Source organism: Dermochelys coriacea, chromosome 2, assembly GCF_009764565.3.
Source record: "Dermochelys coriacea isolate rDerCor1 chromosome 2, rDerCor1.pri.v4, whole genome shotgun sequence".
NCBI classification, from domain to species: Eukaryota; Metazoa; Chordata; order Testudines; family Dermochelyidae; genus Dermochelys; species Dermochelys coriacea.
This window is the reverse complement of record NC_050069.1, coordinates 16476570-16496302: the sequence shown is the minus strand read 5'-3', so window position 1 is coordinate 16496302 and position 19733 is coordinate 16476570. Positions and strand designations below refer to the sequence as shown.

At 43.0% G+C, this 19733-nt stretch overlaps 1 protein-coding gene across 2 annotated transcripts in view; it reads right to left on the bottom strand.

The window, feature by feature from the left end:
- The window catches only part of NDRG1 (N-myc downstream regulated 1), a 64324-nt gene that overhangs the window by 13186 nt on the left and 31405 nt on the right, over window positions 1-19733 (bottom strand). For both annotated transcript variants that reach the window (XM_038390127.2, XM_043507310.1), the window contains exons 4-8: window positions 15444-15549; window positions 9608-9728; window positions 5018-5080; window positions 3545-3605; window positions 3065-3151 (exon numbers count right to left, since the gene is read on the bottom strand). In XM_038390127.2, coding sequence (XP_038246055.1) covers window positions 3065-3151; window positions 3545-3605; window positions 5018-5080; window positions 9608-9728; window positions 15444-15549 — 438 coding nt within the window. The remainder of the gene's footprint in view (window positions 1-3064; window positions 3152-3544; window positions 3606-5017; window positions 5081-9607; window positions 9729-15443; window positions 15550-19733) is intronic.

The following is a 19733-nucleotide window of genomic DNA, read 5'->3' as shown; positions in this document are numbered from 1 at the left end:
GTCTGTGCATGCACCCTTGCTTTACCTCCTGGTTTCAACTGAGAGAGTAGACTGACTGGACCTCCTGTTCCTTCTCCACAGCAAACTGAACAGATCCGCAGCAGAGGGGAAGAAGGGTGGAAAGCGGAACTGCACATCTCAAAGAACCTCTGGTTACAGGTCTGTAACTGCATCTTCTTTGAGTGATGGTCCCCACTGTATTTCACAGAGGGCGATTAACAAGCAGTACCTAATTCAGAGGAGGGTGCGAGGAAGAGGATGGAACAGTGGAGAGGAGGACAGTCACGCCAAATGAGGCATCTGTCAGAGTCTGGTGCCAAGGCGTAATGTGTAGCTAAGGAGTGTACTACCCTACATATCTGTAAGCAACACATTGCGCAGGGCGGCTGTAGTTGATGCTTGCACTCTTGTGGAATGGGCTCACCCCCCAACGGGTGGAGGCAATCCCAACAGCAAAGCATAATGCATCCCCAAATCAATTTAGAAATCCTGTGTGAAGATTGCCTGCCCCTTAATTATTTCAGCTATAGCGACAGTCTAGGAGGTTTCCCGATTCGTCCCTTCCTCAACATGTAAAAGGTCAAGGTCCTCCAGACATCAAGGGCGTGAAGGTGCTGCTCCTCTGATGAGGGGGTGAAGAAAGCAAGCAAGTGTATGGGTTGGTTGAGATGAAACCAGGAAATAACCTTGGCCCTGAACCTGCAACCCAGGTTTCTACCAGAATGGTCCACGGTCCTTCTGTTCTGGTCCGTACTTGCCTATCCCTCATTGGCCACACGGCATGTACATCACTAGCTTTCTTGCTTCTGCCTTTGTGATCTTCAGCTGTGGCTCCAGAGTCTATCCATGAATGCGTCTCCCCTCCCCACAGTGGATGGACGGACCCGGGGCAGATTTGTGCCAGAATTCCATTCCTCTGACACATCACAGATGCATCATTTGCCAGATGGGGTGAGCACATGATGCAAGGGACTTTGATCTCTCAGGAATCCAGAAGGCACGTCAACATTCTGGAGCGTTGGGCACTATGGACAGCATGTCTCATCCATTCTTTCCCATCATGCTCTCATTGTGTCTGACACCACCACTTACTACAAAACATCAGACAAGAGGGCACAAGGTCAACTGCACTCACTCAGTGTAGAAGCAGTTCATCTATGGGACTGTTGCATTGCCCACAAGATCCTGTTGTCCCCAGCCTATCTTCATGTACTACAGGCAGCATTGATGCTTGTTCATGTACAGAGAAGGAACGCAGGTAGGAGACGCAGATCTTGAACCCAGGCATAGGGACTGGTAAATGGATTCCCCAAAGTCTCTCTAAAAACTACTATACACTAAAAACAGCAAAACCAAGAAAAAACTACATGCAGTTTTAAAACTGATTGGGGTGTTTTTTTTTTTTTTTTTTTAAAAAGTGTGTCAGATGAGAGGACACTAACAGCTCCCACTCAGACCACAAGGCAGTGAGAAGGAACTAGAGGCATGGTCAGTCCACCCCACTGTTTATCACAATGGTCAAAATCCATGAGGTGAAGCAAGGGTGCGAACCTATGGACACTACTACTTTCAAATTCTCTGGCTCCGGACGCATGGCGTGCATGCTGTGACAGGGCAAGGCCAGATGTTTATAGAAAAGTAGTGGGAGATATATTAGCTCCAAGCTAAACAAATCCCAGGTACCAGGATAAGTGAAATGGCAGCTGCTCCAGGTCAGTTAAGACACCTGGGACCAATTAAGAACTTTCCAGAAGGCAGGGAGAAGGCTAGGTTGATTGGGACACCTGAAGCCAATCAGGGGCTGGCTGAAACTAGTTAAAAGCCTCCCAGTCAGTCAGGAGCTGTGGGAGGAAGTTGCGCTGTTGGAGAGGCTGAGTAGTATACATCATAGGCACAAGGAAGGAGACCTTAAGGTAAGGGTGAAGTGGAGCTTGAGGAAGTAGCCTAGGGAATTGTACATGTCATGTTTCTAAAAGGTCAGCTACCATAGCTGATACTATTAGGGTCCCTGGGCTGGAGCCCAGAGTAGAGGGTGGGCCTGGGCTCCCCCCCTTTGCCCCCTGATCAATCACTGAGACCAGAAGAAAACAGACTGCAAGGAAGGATAACTTATCATAAACCAGTGAGGGAGGTGAGGAGAATGGCTCAGTAGACTGACCCTCGTCTCTAGAGAGACGGGTTATGTGGAGGGTCACAGTGAACCTCTGAGGCTAGTGAAATCCACCAGGAAATGCGGGACCCATGGAGGCAAGGACAGCTTGGTCACAATGCATAAACCTGCTCGTGGAATATAGATGGGCCACCACTCGAAGAAAGATGGAGAACTATGTACTGCACTAGCTTGTACAATGAAAATGGTTTCCAAATCTAGATCTGTTACATTTTTTCCACCTTAACAAAAGCATTTACAATAAATTGACAGCCACAGTACAATGGCACTGCTGGTCACCAACTGGTCTATTGCACTCAACTGGTCAATCCTAGAGGAACTCCCAGTCGATTGCAATCTCTGGCGGTGCAGTGTGACTGCTGCTAAGGCAGGCTTCCTGCCTGTTCCTGGCCCCATGCTGTTCCTGGAAGTGGCCAGCGTGGTCCTGCAGCCCCTGCCCCAGCCTGGAGCCCCCTTCTGCACCCAGACTCAGCCCAGAGCCCCCTCCCACACTGTGAACCCCTTAGCCCCAGCCCAGAGCCTGCACCCTCTCCCAAACCCTTACCCCAGTGAAAGTGGGGTGGGAGGGGGGAGAAAAAAAATGGTGAGTGGGGTGAGGTAGATCCTGGGTTGTCCTTAAATTCAAAAAGTGATCTTGGGCATAAAAGGGTTGGAGACCACTGAGCTATATTTTAATCAACCCTACAGGAAGTACTCTAGTTAACTGAAGAATGGAACCAAAAGCAATTATCCTTTAATATTACAGTCACAATTTTAATAAAGACAATACAAACTGAAAAAAGCTTAGCTAAAATCTGACGACATTTTAAGAGCCCATTGTTCAAGTACAAACCTTTTAAAAAAAACAAAACCAAACAGATTGCATGTGATTTTTAAGAGAATTTTTTTGTTTACCTTAGTTGCTGCCCAGTCCATCCATCCTTCAGCACAAGGGTTTACATTGATGAGAACTAGTCCTTCCACCATTTCTGGATTGTTCAGCTGCAATTTAATAAATCATGTGAACATGCAAGTACAGAGTTTAAATTAGAGGGATAATCATTTTGGGGCAGGGCATTGGGAAGTATAATTTTATCATGTGAAAAAAAAGTTTTGTCTTTACTCAAAGTAATTTGGCTGGACAACTTTGATAATATTTAACTTCACTTAAATTTAAGTTAGAGAATTCCCATTAAGAAACAACCATCCAAAAGTTAACTGGCTAGAGCCCTGGGCTTAACAGATTTGATCTTTTGAATTAGCCATCCTGCAGATCATGTTATTTCACTTTAAAAACTTGACTGCTTAAATAAGTGGGTATGGCAGGGTAGGAAGTATTTACATAGGCTACAGGTGTCATGTAGGTTAGCTTCAAGGCAGCTCCATGAAACTTACAGCAAACCTAGTTAAGATGTAGGCACCAGCTCCAGTTCCCATTCCAATAACACTTTTCAGCCTATACAGAGCAGTTATGTGCAACAAAATAAAAAAAAGTGTGTCAGTAAAAGTGCACTGAAACAAACGAGTTCCATCCAACCAATTTCTCCCTTTTAGGCAACACCTTCTACATGCCAGTTCATGCTTACATAATGGGTCAGCAGCTGGTGTAAATGGTCACAACTGCATTGACTTCAGTGGGGCTTTGAAAATGTACACCAACAGATCTGCTCCTAGCAGTTAGCAAAGTAACTTAGTGCTATCTTGGTTTCAGCTAGTTATATTCATGGGACATCTGTCCATCTGCATTCCAGTATAGTGACAGTATTTCTTTACAGAAATATACTGTTTGAGCTATAGCATTCTGATTCTGGAAAGGAAAATCAGCTGCCCTGATTTGCAAGATTTCCCTGGCAAATACCAAGTGCTGAAATATCTAAAGCTTATTTTAACAGCTTCCTATCATGACTATGGGACAATATCACCCCAATCTTTTCTTTCTTCAGCAGTGAAAGAAAAAGGCTGTTAGGCCAGTTATCAGGCAATACACAAGTTACCAGAATACACTAAATTGAAACTAGTCTTATGAATAACTTGAACAGCATATACCAATAAAGGTATGAATAGTACCAACTTGAGTACAGTGCAAATTAAAGCATTTAGTACAGTGGGTTCTTTGAAAACCAGTAGAAGGGGAGAAAAATCAGTACAAGACACACACCTTCACAAACAACAAGTCATACAATATTTTAATAAAAACCTGACACGAGACTGGTGTATTTGAAACAGTGACATTAAGAAGTGGGAAAAATATACCCAACAGGCTTGTTTAACATTTATCTGAATTCAAATTGGAATGTCTTGCTCTGAAAAAGATAGATGCTAGAAGTTTAGTGATTCAGAGTCTTACACTAAACCATTGACACATTTGATCACATTAAATTTTCAAGACAACTTTATCACTGTTGGAGCAGGGAAAGAGTAAGACAAAAGGAGTTCTGTCCAAGTTTCTGCAATAAGTAGTTTGCACCATGAACAAATTTAAATTAAGTGAGAAAAGTCTACTCAGGGACAGATTTGAAATAGTTTGCAAGTTTTTTGAACAAGCAATAACTGAACAAGACTTCAAAACAAGGAGAAGTGCCAGTAAAATTAACTACTTTTAGAAAAAAGGACAAGTGCAATATAGGGAATAAGGTAGAAATTAAAAAAAGAAGAATGACAGTGAATCAATCTTTCTAAAAAAGATTTTTATAAAGAGTTGGGACAAAAATTAAGCAGCATATGAAAATTTGAGTTTAGAAGCTGGACACATTCTCCCAAAAGTTGGGTGAACTTGCTTATCTATTTAGTAGACCATATGCTGAAGGAACTGTCAGAACACCAGAAACCAAAATGGAGGCTGAATGACAAGTATACAACTCTACTCACCCAAACTGTTTTAGGATCCCAGGGAGCATTTCTGCCAGCTGATCCATGGAGGGATACATGTATCTACAGGAAAAAAGGTATTGGTAAAATTTGTAATTACCCACCAGTAGGGTTTCATCCATTAGATTAGACTGACATTTAAGATGAAAGTAAAAAGATGTAGGTGTTATAGATGTAACACTTTGCACTTCTGGCTCAATTTAGGCAAAGATCTGAAAGTGATTTTACAAAAAAAAAAATTAAGCCTCAGTACCAGTACAATGGAGAAGTCATTTTGCAAATGGGGTAATTAGGGCTGGCAGGAAAGTTACATTTCATAAAAAAATGAAGTTTTGTTTTTGTTCATATATGGAACCAAAGCCATCATGGAGTTTTTGTAACACACAACCTGATGGTTGGGACACTCAGGACATGAGACCCAGGTTCACATCCCTGCTCTGCCTGATTTGGATCTGAGACACAGCCCAGCCAAGTGCCTTAACCATCAGGCTACAGCAGCAGTCTCCATCTCTCCAGTTGCAGCCATTCCCCTGTGTGGAAATTAAATACTCACTGGGCCAGAGAGAAACTGACTGGCTAGCCCAAGGGTTAGAGCACTTCACCTGGGTTGCAGGAATTAAGTAGAGCCAGGATTTAAACCTGGATCTCCCATATCCCTGGTAAGTGCCTTAACCACCAGACTACTGGCTATTGTACTCCTTCCCCTACCCAGATCCCAACTGATCTGTTTTCGCAAAACATTTCAGTTTCAACAAAACTGCATTTTGATAGAAAAAAAAGTTTAGTAAAAAAAATTTACCACCAACTCTCAAGGTAAGCAATTTGCCTAATGCCACTAGTTGTGTGGCAGGAGCAATTAAATTCAGAGCTCTTGACTCAGTCTTGTTTGGTCATTAGATGCTTCTTCAGAAAGGAGGCTGGTCATTGAATTTAGGCAGTTAAAAAAACAAAACTCACTCCCCCTTTAGATCTGAAATACAAATTTTGTACCAGTCATTCATCACATGCAATCTTAACTATGGAACTGTTGTGACACCTCCAAAAAATACACACACAGCCAAGTTTAGTGATCTCAGGATTCACTGGGCTCAGTTTCCAGATCTGCTAATACTTGCAGCACTTCTACAAGATAGGAAAGTACTGAAGTCTTAACATCTGTTTCAGAAAAAAAAAAATACTTCTAAACACTTGCAGAGAAGGCACCAACCCCCCCCCCCACCTAGAAAATTTACAAGTAATTCATAGTGGAGAAAATAAAACTGTTCAAAGTCACCCACAAAGGAATATGCCTAAAACCAAAGAGTAATTGTTCACCTGGAGTTTGAAGCAAAACTCCTGTCTATGTGCTAGGAGAAAAAAAGTGGTGCAAGATGAACTACAGCTACTGGTTCAGCTTAGAGCATATTTCAGCAAAAAAAAAAAAAAAGTGTGTAAATTCTCACATGGTTTGTTTCCTGCTGTTTAACAAGCCTAAAAAAGCATAAGAAAACTAAACAATGTACCCTGAAATCCCACCATGCAGTGAATAGCTGGAGAAGTTTAAGGGTCAAATTCTCTGTAGATAAAAATTGGTGCAGCTCTATTAAAGTCAGTAGAGCTATGCCAGCTTGCCCCCAAGGGTTTAAAATAGGCCCTTTTGCCTTAAGTGCGCTTCATTAGCAGCATTAACCTATGGCAAGTCAAGTCTAACAGTCAGCTTGTCTACTGAGAGTAAGAGAATCAGCTAATGACTAGCTGGGCAATACTTTGGGAATTAACTCATTACTAACTGGCCAGAATTTTAATACCTTGAAATACTGGTCCCTACAAGGGCAATAGTACAGGACTTTTATAGAATATGTCCAAGTGGATTTTGTTTTGGAATCCAAGAAATATCCTACCAGAGTAGATGCTATTGGGGTAAGCAAATAAAACCCTTGCTGCTGGCTAGTGTTCAATAACTGATAAGCCTCAAAAACACTAAGTAGAAAACTACAGTTCTCCTGTGAAGTGTCTACTTTCATCCATCAATTTCCTTGAGGTGAAGCTTTGTATATTGGGCAAGAGGAAAGGTATTTTGCTTCCAACTTCCCATTTACCCACAAGCCCCCAATTAACACTGGCACTTAACTGTAGGTTAGAACTACAGTTAAAAGTTTTGAACAAAGGAGGCTTGGTCTCAGTGATGCCAACTGGGGGAAAAGGAGGAGGAATGCCACCATCCCTGCCCTCCTCCCCACCTGGTTTTTGCACTTGCTCAAAGTTCCATAGGCCATGACCTGACCATTTTTAAAAGAACCATACTTAATACAGTTGCTGCTGGAGCATTACTCTAACTGCATGGTTGTAATGTCACTGAAATTTGACCCACCATTGTATGGACAGGAGGGGCAGCCAGGCCAAATTTTAGTAGGTGGCATTAAAAACTGGCTAATGGGGTTGCAATGCCACTCAAATTTGGCCAAGCTGCCCCAGATAAAGTGGCAGCCGAGCCAAAGGTTGTTGCAACCTGGCATACAAAAAGTGTTCCTGTACAGCAGCATGCAGGGAACTCCTGGTGGCACTGGCTCAGAGTAAAAGAGGGGAAACTTCCTGGTTGAGAGAGAGACAAGGGTCTCTGCAGGGAGATTGGGGAAGGAGATATGAGCAGGGACCAGAATGGGGTCCCGGATAGGGAGATGGGCTAGAATTTGCCACCCTACTCCAACAGCGAGAAATATATGAATTGACACCACACTGCTATCTCTACCCACTTTGGGCTAGAAAACAAGTGTTTGTGCATTTGTAAAAAACGAAGTGTTAAACTATTTCTTCCAACATGGTTTAAGAACACATGTACAGAAGACAAACTGGCACAAGTGAAGAATCTAATCCAGTGGTCCTACCAGAGACTGAAGGGACATTCCTGACAGCCACTCAAAATGACAGCAAGCACCAAAGAGAAAAGATATCTACTACAACAACAACATGTACAAACTGCATTTGTTTCTTAACTAGTGAAAGCAAGAACACTGGCTGTGGTACATGTAGTCTTTTCAGCAATGTCAGCGAGGGGTGTGATGGGGGAGGAGGGAGAAGAGAACCACATTTCTATACTGGCAAAAGTCCTAGTGTAGATATAGTTGTCCTGCCAGGTACACTTGCTTTGTCAGCATACCTGATTTCGCTCAAACTGGTATGAACTCGCTAGCTTAGGCCAGGCCTTGTCTATGAAGCCACAAACTCCTAGGTGCGTTTATTATTAATATTTATTACTACTAAGACTGTTATAGGAAATGGGCAACATTAGTTGTTAGGTTGCTTTGAAGCACAAAATCTACAAGACCGAGTAGATGAGACAGCTATTGCACCAAGTAGTACACTGAATTCACACAAGGCCAGATTATTAGATGCTCTAAAAATCTGTGTAGCTTCAGTTACATCAGTGGAGCTATGTCAGTTTATGCCAGCTGAGAATCTGGCCCATATTCTTTTCCAACAAGACTTCACTGCCACACAGCTTTAAAGTAAGGGATCTAGCCCAACTTACATAACATGGGCTAAAGTAAGCTCATTAATTAGTACTACTATACCTAGCTCTTACACAATACAACTCTTACTTCATTTGCCCATTTCCCTTTGCCTGTTGGCAACTCCTCTATATCATGTTGAGTATTATCCAAAATACATCTTAATTTAAGGCAATCCAGTCTTGAGACACTTTGGCCAAGATAATCCTTTTACATTTCAGCAGGCTTTACTAGTACAAAAAAAGATTTACCCCGAACATGACAAAGGATTTTCAGCAGGGTTACAAGACAATGCTCAGGAGTTAACAGCTTAAGATGTATAATGCATCCAATTTGCCAATTAAAAATAGTTTAATAGGATTTTCCAAATAGCACTAGTATTTTAGTTTATCAAATCTGTTTACTTAGAGGTAAAATGGGGGAAGTGCTGGTAATTTCTCAATTTTTGTGGTGTCTTTAGACAGTGTTAAATACCTATACCTATATTGTTTTTACTCTGATTTTATGTTTGTACTTTGGATAGATATAGCTATGAGGGAAACCAGTTACAGATCAACTGCAATAGTAGGAACAAACAGCTGGAAAACATTTAGAGATGAAATTAGTGGATTCATAATTTAACCTGACCAAAGCACAGACTGCTTTGAAAACCACTTTGGGAGCAGAGTCTCATTAGAGTTTTAAGGAAACAGGATATTAGAGTGTGGATTTGCAGTCCCAGATTCTGATCTTTATCACTCCACTGACTTAAGTGACAGGTTTCAGAGTAGCAGCCGTGTTAGTCTGTATTTGCAAAAAGAAGGAGTACTTGTGGCACCTTAGACTAACAAATTTGAGCATGAGCTTCCGTGAGCTACAGCTCACTTCATCGGATGCTGTAGCTCATGAAAGCTTATGCTCAAATAAATGTTGGGCTCTAAGGTGCCACAAGTACTCCTTTTCTTTTTGACTTAAGTGAAGATTCTCTACAGATAACAGTTCAGAACATACAGAAGTTTTCACAAATTCTTTAAATTAAAACTGCAGATCCAGAATATTCTTTTCTGACCACTCAACAAGCCAGCCCTACAAGCATCAAGATCTTTCCCCAGCTCCAACTCACCCAGCTGGGAAAGATGCTGCTCCATCTTGTTGCCCTGGTGCATCCACATGACAGACTGCAAAGTGTTGTGTTATTTCCTGCATATCTTCAAAGTTGAAGAGGGGGTTGAAGCAAGTTTTGTCTTAGAGGGGAAAAAAGAATGTAGTAGTCATTAAGATGAAAGACTGAATGGCTTACACAGTTGTAATGCGGATATCACAAGAAACTGCAATTTGGAGAGTTTGTATGAGTATTTCAGTCTGAGTTTCTTTAAGTTTCTTTGCAGATTTAACTTCAGTAATTTGCAGTATGGTTCAACCAGCTCAACTTTGTTACATTCTTGAATTGGCAACTCTATTGTTGGAAAGGAGATTAACAAAACCCTGCTCCAAAGATAAATGGTGTTACTTTACTACTTTAACACCTTGAGGCAGAAAGCTGAACAGTTTTCCAAGAAACTTTTTCAAGTAGGTAATTAAATTCTGGCACTCGTGGTCAAAATATGTGGCAGACCAAAGTCTCAAGGAAATTCCCAACATGAAAGTTAAAACTAGAACTAGAACAGGTGGGGCAGAAGTGTTTATCCCAGGATTTTAAAAAAAATCCTTTTTTAGAGTCAATAAAAGTGAAAAAAGCAAATCCAAAGTAGTAGAGCTGAGTCACTTTGTTTTTTTTTTTTGGTCCTTATGTCCAAGGACTGCAAGTTACACCATGCTAGTCTGAGGTTTCCTATGCTAGCTACAAGCAGAATACATTAAAATGAAAATATATTTTACAGGAATACCATCAAGCAGATTAGGCCTAATTTACAGTTTTTTAGAAATATGAACTTCTCACTTTAAGGTTTCAGCAGAAGCCTGTTTAAGGTTTATTCATTTTCTCCTGAACTTAAAACCTAATGCCAGCTGTATTGCATTAGGGTGAGACCCAGCAAGAAATAGCCTATTTACACGGTTAAACAGGAAAAGAAATTCAGAAGTTAGGCAATGCACCATAAATTGATAAGTTAATTTTTTTTAATCCTTCCCTTGTTAAAATGCAAGGTAAGGAACAGCAAAGTTACTTAAACACTTTTCTGCTATCAAACTCTTTAACATCACATGTAACTGAACTGAGTAGTTTTAGTATAAAATGTGATTAACAGAACTTTACATAGCATACAGACAGGTTTTTCTTCCTTCCTAGATACAAATCTTACAATCTCAACTATTGTTAAGGCCCAGAGGCCCCTGTCCCTAATCCATGGAAAATACAAAATGAAGTATAGGGATGCTTCTATCAAGCTACTATGAAGAAATTAGTTACAATAGGCTTACTGATGGAAAGTAAACTCTTTGGAGCAGGGACCATGACTGTTTACACAGCTCAATGAACCCCTAATTCTACTTGTGGTAGTGCCAAGGGTCCAACAGTAAACATTAATAACTGAGTAAAGAAATGCCAAGTCTTGTGGAGTGACAGTGGCAAAAATATATGTTATTAGATCTGACTTTCTGGTCTAAATGGTGTTCTATTAGATTGCATCTATACAAGATTAAACCATGCAGGACTGAGGAGAAACGCCACACTTTGGGCTGACACCATTTCGTCATCCATTGATTTATTTTCTGGTTTGAATCTATACAAAGTTCTCGATATCCTGAGACATACACAGCTAAATACTTAAAAGCCCTCAGCAGCATTAGGACAAAATTCAAAAGAGGAGTCTTCCACAAGCTTCTTTCCACCCTTTTGTCATTTTGTGAAGTATACTCTTTTCCTTCTCCAAAATCCCTATCAAGCACATGTTGCTGCATGGTGCTTGGAAGGTCTCCAAATATAGGCTATTTTTGACCCAGAGGTCCTTCACCTTTTATCTAGAAAAATTGTTTATGGGTACAAAGATTATACAGAGGGGAAAATCTCCAGCAGTTTGGAAGACATGAGATGCACTGTCCTAGGGTTGGGGGTTCCATGACCACCGCTCCCAAGAGAAGGAGATGTGTGGTGGTGGTCAGCGACTCCTCTCAGGGGGACTGAGTTATCAATCTGCTGCCCTGACCGGGAAAACTGAGAAGTCTGCTGCTTGCCAGGATTCGTGATATGATGGAGAGACTGCTGAGACTCATCAAGCCATTGGATTACTACCACTTCATGCTACTCCACGTGGGCACTAATGATACTGCCAAGAATGACTTTGAGCAGATCACTGCAGACTACGTGGCTCTGGGAAGAAGGATAAAGGAGTTGGAGGTGCAAGTGGTGTTCTTGGCCATCCTCCTGTGGAAGGAAAAGGCCTGGGTAGAGACAGTCAAATCATGGAAGTCAACAAATGGCTACACAGGTGGCATCGGAGAGAAGGCTTTGGATTCTTTGACCATGGGATGGTGTTCCAAGAAGGAGAAGTGCTAGGCAGAAATGGGCTCCACCTAACGAAGAGAGGGAAGAGCATCTTTGCAAGCAGGCTGGCTAACCTAGTGAGGAGGGCTTTAAGCTAGGTTCACGGGGGAAGGAGACCAAAGCCCTGAGGTAAGTGGGGAAATGGGATACCAGGAGAAAGCATGAGCAGTAGCGCACGAGAGGGCAGGGCTCTTGCCTCATACTGAAAAAGAGGGACGATTAGCGAGTTCAAGGGCCTATACACAAATGCAAGCAGCCTGGGAAACAAGCAGGGAGAATTGGAAGTCCTGGCACAGTCAAGGAATTATGAGGTGATTGGAACAGACTTGGTGGGATAACTCACATGACTGGAGTACTGTCATGGATGGATAAACTGTTCAGGAAGGACAGGCAGGGCAGAAAAGCTGGGGGATTTGCATTGTATGCAAGAGGGTAGTATTACTGCTCAGAGTTCAAAGTATGAAACTGCAGAAAAACCTGAGTCGTCTCTGGATTAAGTTTAGAAGTGTGATGTCGTGGTGGGAGTCTGCTGGGAGACCACTGGACCAGGGGGATGAGGCTTTCTTCTGGCAACTCATGGAAATTACTAGATTGCAGGCCCTGGTTCTCATGGGAGACCCCAATTGCCCTGATATCTGCTGGGAGAGTAATACAGCGGTGCACAGACAATCCAGGAAGGTTTTGGAAAGTGTAGGGGACAATTTCCTGGTGCAAGTGCTAGAGGAACCAACCAGGGGCAGAGCTCTTCTTGACCTGCTGCTCACAAACTGGGAAGAATTACGCAAAAGTGGATGGGAACCTGGGAGGCAGTGACCATGAGATGGTCCAGTTCAGGATCCTGACACAGGAAAGAAAGGAGAGCAGCAGAATACGGACCCTGGACTTCAGAAAAGCAGACTGACTCCCTCAGGGAACTGATGGGCAGGATCCCCTGGGAGAACATGAGGGGGAAAGGAGTCCAGGAGATTTGGCTGTATTTTAAAGAATCCTTATTGAGGTTACAGGGACAAACCATCCCGATGTGTAGAAAGAATAGTAAATATGGCAGGCGACTAGCTTGGCTTAACAGTGAAATCCTTGCTGATCTTAAACACAAAAAAGCAGCTTACAAGAAGTGGAAGATTGGACAAATGTCCAGGGAAGCGTATAAAGATATTGCTCAGGCATGCAGGAGTGAAATCAGGAAGGCCAAATCACACCTGGAGGTACAGCTAGCAAAAGATGTTAGGAGTAACAAGGGTTTCTTCAGGTATGTTAGTAACAAGAAGAAAGTCAAGGAAAGTGTGGGCCCCTTACTGAATGAGGGAGGCAACCTAGTGACAGAGGATGTGGAAAAAGCTAATTTACTCAATGCTTTTTTTACCTCTGTCTTCACGAACAAGGTCAGCTCCCAGACTACTGCACTGGGCAGCACAGCATGGGGAAGAGGTGACCAGCCCTCTGTGGAGAAAGAAGTGGTTCGGGACTATTTAGAATATCTGGATGAGCACAAGTCCATTGGGCTGAATGTGCTGCATCCGAGTGCTAAAGAAGTTGGTGGATGCAATTGCAGAGCCATTGGCCATTATCTTTGAAAACTCGTGGCGATCGGGGAAGTCCTGGACGACTGGAAAAAGGCTAACGTAGTGCCCATCTTTTAAAAGGGGAAGGAGGAGGATCCTGGGAACTACAGGCCAGTCAGCCTCACCTCAGTCCCTGGAAAAATCATGGAGCAGGTCCTTGAGGAATCCATTCTGAAGCACCTGGAGGAGAGGAAAGTGATCAGGAACAGTCAGCATGGATTCACCAAGGGCAAGTCATGCCTGACCAACCTAATTGCCTTCTATGACGAGGTAACTGGCTCTGTGGATGAGGGGAAAGCAGTGGATGTGTTGTTCCTTGATTTTAGCAAAGCTTTTGACATGGTCTCCCACAGTATTCTTGCCAGCAAGTTAAAGAAGTATGGGCTGGATGAAATGGACGATAAGGTGGATAGAAAGTTGGCTAGATTGTCGGGCTCAGTGGTAGTGATCAATGGCTCCATGTCTAGTTGGCAACCGGTATCAAGTGGAGTGCCTCAAGGGTTGGTCCTGGGGCTGGTTTTGTTCAATATCTTCATTAATGATCTGAAGGATGGTGTGGATTGCACCCTCAGCAAGTTTGCAGATGACACTAAACTGGGAGGAGAGGTAAATACACTGGAGGGTACGGATAGGATACAGAGGAATCTAGACAAAATTAGAGGATTGGGCCAAAAGAAGTCTGAGGTTCAACAAGCACAAGTGCAGAGTCCTGCACTTAGGACAGAAGAATCCGATGTGCCATTACAGACTAGGGACTGAATGGCTAAGCAGCAGTTCTGCAGAAAAGGACCTAGGGGTTACAGTGGGTGAGAAGCTGATGAGTCAGTGTGCCCTTGTTGTCAAGAAGGCCAACGGCATTTTGAGCTGTATAAGTAGGGGCATTGCCAGCAGATAGAGGGACATGATCGTTCCCCTCTATTCGAGATTGAGGCCTCATCTGGAGTACTGCCTTCAGTTTAGGGCCCCACACTATAAGAAGGATGTGGAAAAACTGGAAAGTCCAGTGGAGGGCAACAAAAATCATTCGGGGACTGGAACACATGACTTATGAGGAGAGGTTGAGGGAGCCGGGATTGTTTAGTCTGCGGAAGAGAAGAATGAGGGGGGATTTGATAGCTGCTTTCAACTACCTGAAAGGGGGTTCCAAAGAGGATGGATCTAGACTGTTCTCAGTGGTAGCTGATGACAGAACAGGGAGTAATGGTCTCAAGTTGCAGTGGGGGAGGTTTAGGTTGGATATTAGGAAAAACTTTCACTAGGAGGGTGGTGAAACACTGGAATGAGTTACCTAGGGAGATGGTGGAATCTCCTTCCTTTGAGGTTTTTAAGGTCAGGCTTGACAAAGCCCTGGCTGGGATTGTTTAGTTGGAGATTGGTCCTGCTTTGACAGGGGGTTGGACTAGATGACCTCCTGAGGTCCCTAGGATAGTCTAGGATACTCAGAATTCAAGCCACTGTGTCCCTTAACAGGGTATTAAGGAAGTCATGTCTATGAGAGGCAAAATAGCTCCACACATGCCAACAGTCTTTTGATGCCATTTATCTTAGTAGAAAGCTGTCAAAGGGTACCACTTTCTACTCCTATTTGCCTGCATTCAGGCTCATTTCCTTCCTCTTGACTGCCAGCTAGCCCAAAGTCTACCAAGAATAAAATCTGGGCCCCTTGTTCCTCTGTACCTCCATATTGGTTTTATACAATGGCTCACAGTGAAGTCTGGGATGCAGCAAAGGCCAATCTGGATCAACCTGCACTGATCAACAATTTATTGGCAAGCTGCCACACCAGAATCCTAATTTTACCCCTGAAAATAAATGTGCTGCAAGGATCATGGCAGTCTGCAAGTTAAAGAACCACAAAGTGATCAGCTGTTACAGCTGACCATCACTGTGCTGTTGTATGAAAGATCAGCACTTACGATTCAATCCAATATCATGGTACGTTAGGATGACAGGCCTGTTTCCTTTGGGAGTCCCATACATAGTAACATGGACAGAGCCATGCAGAGTCTCAACATCTTGCTCCTGCAAATAAGAAACAAGTGATTACTTATTTAAATGCTTCCCTCAGACACTACTAGATCTTTTGCATCATGCACATCCAGCATAATTTGAACATCATTCAAAGTGAAAGGAAAAATAATAAGGAACTCGTAGCAATATTCAGTCTCTTGATATAGACACCAAGTTCATGGTCATTTTTATCTTATGGGATAGATGGCAAGAGCACTGGATGGTGTCTATAGATGTTTTAAAATTGGACTAAGTAAAACTGAGGCGGTGCCATACATTTTGCTGTTTCTGTAGACCAAGCTTATTGCACACACAAAGGGCCCCTTGTATCCCCCCCATTCTCCACCACAAGCTCCATGTGCCATCCTCCCATTCCCCTCTATTTTATGGACTCAATGCAACCCTCCTTCATGCCAAGGCCAGGATGTCCCCCCCATACCAGAATTGGTCATTCCCCACATTTCAGGGGTTATGTGCCCCTCATTCCCCCCTCCATGCCAGAGGATCTGTGTGTCTCCCACTAGAGTCCCCCATTCTACCCTCATCAGGTATTTTACATGCTTCTCCAATCCTACATGCCTGCCACCCTTCCCATCCCAATCATTTTCTCCTTTCTTTGGTCTTTCAGGATGTCAACATTTCTTAAAATGTACTGAGAAAATGGGTAGACCTAAAGTGAAGGGTACAGTTAATGCTGGAATGCATTAATGGATGCCATCAACTGGTTATTTGATCTACAGATAATTAAATGGGCAACTGAAGCTACTAGCTCAGCTAACCTGATGCTAGGGTCTAATGTGTTGTTTCCCCTCTTCTCCCCATTTCTTCCTTTCAGTTTTCCAATCACCAAAAACCCCAACATTCTGCCCTCTAATGCCTTGAGCACTCCCTGAAGTTCTAGGATGAACTGGATATGGTGTTCAAAAGTTAGTGTTACATAGCCTTTATCTCTTTGGATAATGAAGTGACTATAAGGCCTTGCAAACTTAGCCAAAAAAACAACCACCATTAACAGCCTGTACAGAAGTCAGTTAAATAGTCAAATGCAGTGCTGTTGTAGCCATGCTACACTGTTGTGCTTGTCATGACAACATAGCCCTCTAAAGAATAAGTTTCACTGTGGCAAAGTGCCCAGTGAACTTCATTGATTTTTTACTGTAAGCACCCATACACAAAAGTGTCACTCAGATATTAGGATGACTGTGTCATCTCTATATGTCTGGTCAGTACTAGATAAAGCCACTCCATGGGGGTTATTATAGCCAGTGGTAGCCCAAATCTTAACTCCATTAGAGGAAGACACTAAACAAATACAAATTAGTACAAATAAAAAAACCAGACATCTCTCGCTATGCCTACAAGTGTTAAATGACAAACCCTTATACCGTACTAGTCTGAAGTTGAGAACATCAGACAGCACTCTGTGGGAGGCCATTGTTAGGGGGCTACATTTCTCATTAAGCAGTTATCAGTAGCTTGCTCCTGGGGAAATTCTGCACTACTGTGAAATGCAGAAATTTAAGGTTGTGCACACATAACTTCCTCCCCACCCCAGAAATGGGCTGCAGTGCTGCTGGCTGCCACTAGACCCAGCCCACACATACAATACACTGCTGTGGGGGAGGGAGCTAGAGGGTTCCTGGCTGTTGTAGTTCCCAGCACACCCTGAGGGAAGGAGATGGCAGTGCACAGGAAACTCCATGCAAGCCTGGGACCAAGTATCTGGCTGTTTCTCCCTCTGGATCCCTGGGCTCTGGTGGGGGGGAGGGAACACGAGTACTTGGGCTGGGGGACCCTGCACCTGGGCTTGAGTGCATTAGCTGGGAGGACATTGTGACTGGGGGGGGGGGGGGGGGAAGAGGCGTAGTGGGTGTTTGCCCCCTAGCTGGGCTCTGGGGGAGGGAGGGGACAGAGAAACTGGGTTTTCTTTAACAATACAAAATATACAATTCCCCAGGAATAGAGAGTTAGACATACTTGCTGACTGGTATTTTGAAATACATTACCAAAATATTTGAAACTGATGTGATTACATAATGTTATTTTCACAATTTAAAACTGCCAATGTTTATGTGCAGAATTTTGTTGCAGATTTTTTGCACAGAATTAATTTTTGGGTGTAGAATGCCCCCCAGGAGCAGTAGCTATAGGAGTTGTGATTTAATCTTGTACTAAAAAGACTAACATCTGCATGATTTTTAAAAAAGTTCTCAGCTGATCATAGATACATGTGACCATTAATACAAAATTCTTGACTTAAGTCTCCTTATGTTTTAAGTACCAAAAAGGTGGTGGTGAACATAGGAGTTTGTGAAATATTTCATTCATGTTTGTTGTCTACATTATGATTGACCATGCTTATCTAGTAATATGTGCTTACAATACTTATTCATGAGATACGTCAAATGTTTTCAGTCCCATTGCATACTCTACCCTACCCACAGTTAATATTAACTACAAGGGGGAAAGAATGCAAGCCAAAATAGGAAAAGAACAATTGTGACACTACCTTGGGGGAACACCCTGCATCCCCCATGTTCATCCTTATAAAAGGATTGTGTGGTATCCAATGCAAAGTTTGTCATGTCTGGTATCTTTTTAAGGCTTATGATGCACTGAGCATTGTTGTTCTAGTAATGTTACAGGTTGTAATTTCATGTATATAGTTATGAGGCTGAAAACATGTCCTCATGGCTTAAAATAAGCCCAGGCAAAAACTCTCCAAGAGCAGAGGGGCAGTTCACACATCAGGGCATGTATGGGACAAACCCAGCCCAGCCACACGGGAACAAAAGACACTAAACCTAGGCAGCAACAAAGGATTGGTTGGACTCTTGAGTGAGTCACCCCCACATTCCTTGGTCAGTTTGGGACTACTATGAGGTAATGCTCACCTGACTCTGAAGGAGGGAGGCAAAGCCAAAAGGGAAGAAAGGACATGATAAAAGGGAGAGACATATTTGCCATGCTCTCCCCCACCTCCATCTACAGATACCATCAAATGACTGAAGTGCTAATCAAAAGGGGAGAGCCTGGCTGAAAGGCAGCCAGCCAGCCTGTGGTGAGAAGCATCTAAGTTTGTAAGATCACTGAAAGTGCTAAGATCAGATTAAAATGCGTTTTGCTTTTATTTCATTTAACCAAATCTGACTTGTTGTGTTTGGACTTATCACTTAAAATCTAGTGTGTGTTTGTTCTACCTGAAGCAGTGAATTTGGTTGGAAGTGTGTCAGACTCCTCTTGGGATAACAAGCCCAATGCAGATCAATCTTTGTTAAATTGACGAGCTCACGTAAACTTGCAGCATCCAGTGGGGGGCATAACTGGACACTGCAAAACAGGCTCCTAGGATTGTGGCTGGACTGGGGTATTGGCTAGTGTCATTTGGTTACACAAATCAAGCAGCGCCTGGCCAAAAGTGCTCACTCATGTAGCTAGGAGCAGCTTACATGCTAGAGGCTGGGTGTGAACAGCCCAGGAATGAGGGTTCTCACAGTGGAGCAGGGTAAGGCTGGCTCCCAGAATCAAGGATTGGAGTGACCTAGCAGATTACCGGTCCAGATAATGCCAGGGGAACATCACAACAATATTTAGATAAGTTAAATACATTCAAGTTAGCAGGGCCTGATAAGTACCTTAGGATGAATTTTAAGGAACCAGCTGAAGCAATCTCCAAGAACACGAGGATAAGTTTCAGAGTAGCAGCCATGTTAGTCTGTATTCGCAAAAAGAAAAAGCAGGACTTGTGGCACCTTGGAGGCTAACATTTATTTGAGCATAAGCTTGTGAGTTACAGTTCACTTCATCGTCTGATGAAGTGAGCTGTAGCTCATGAAAGTTTATACTCAAATTTGTTAGCCTCCAAGGTGCCACAAGTCCTGCTTTTTCTTTTATGAGGAGGAGTGAGGTTCTCAAAAAGATGAAGGGCAAACAGGACTATCTTTTAAAAAAGGGGAATAAAGAGGACTGGGAAATTAAAGACCAGTCAGCCTTGCTTTGATACTCAAAGACACTGGAGCAAGTAATTAAGCAATCAATTTGTAAGCAGCTAGAGGGATATTAAAATTAAGGAACAGCCAACTAAGCATGCCAAACCAACCCAATTTGGTTCTTTGACAGCGTTACTGGCCTAGGGGATGGGGCAAAGCAGCAGACATGCATTTTGATTTTAGTAAAGCTTGACAGTCCCACGTAAC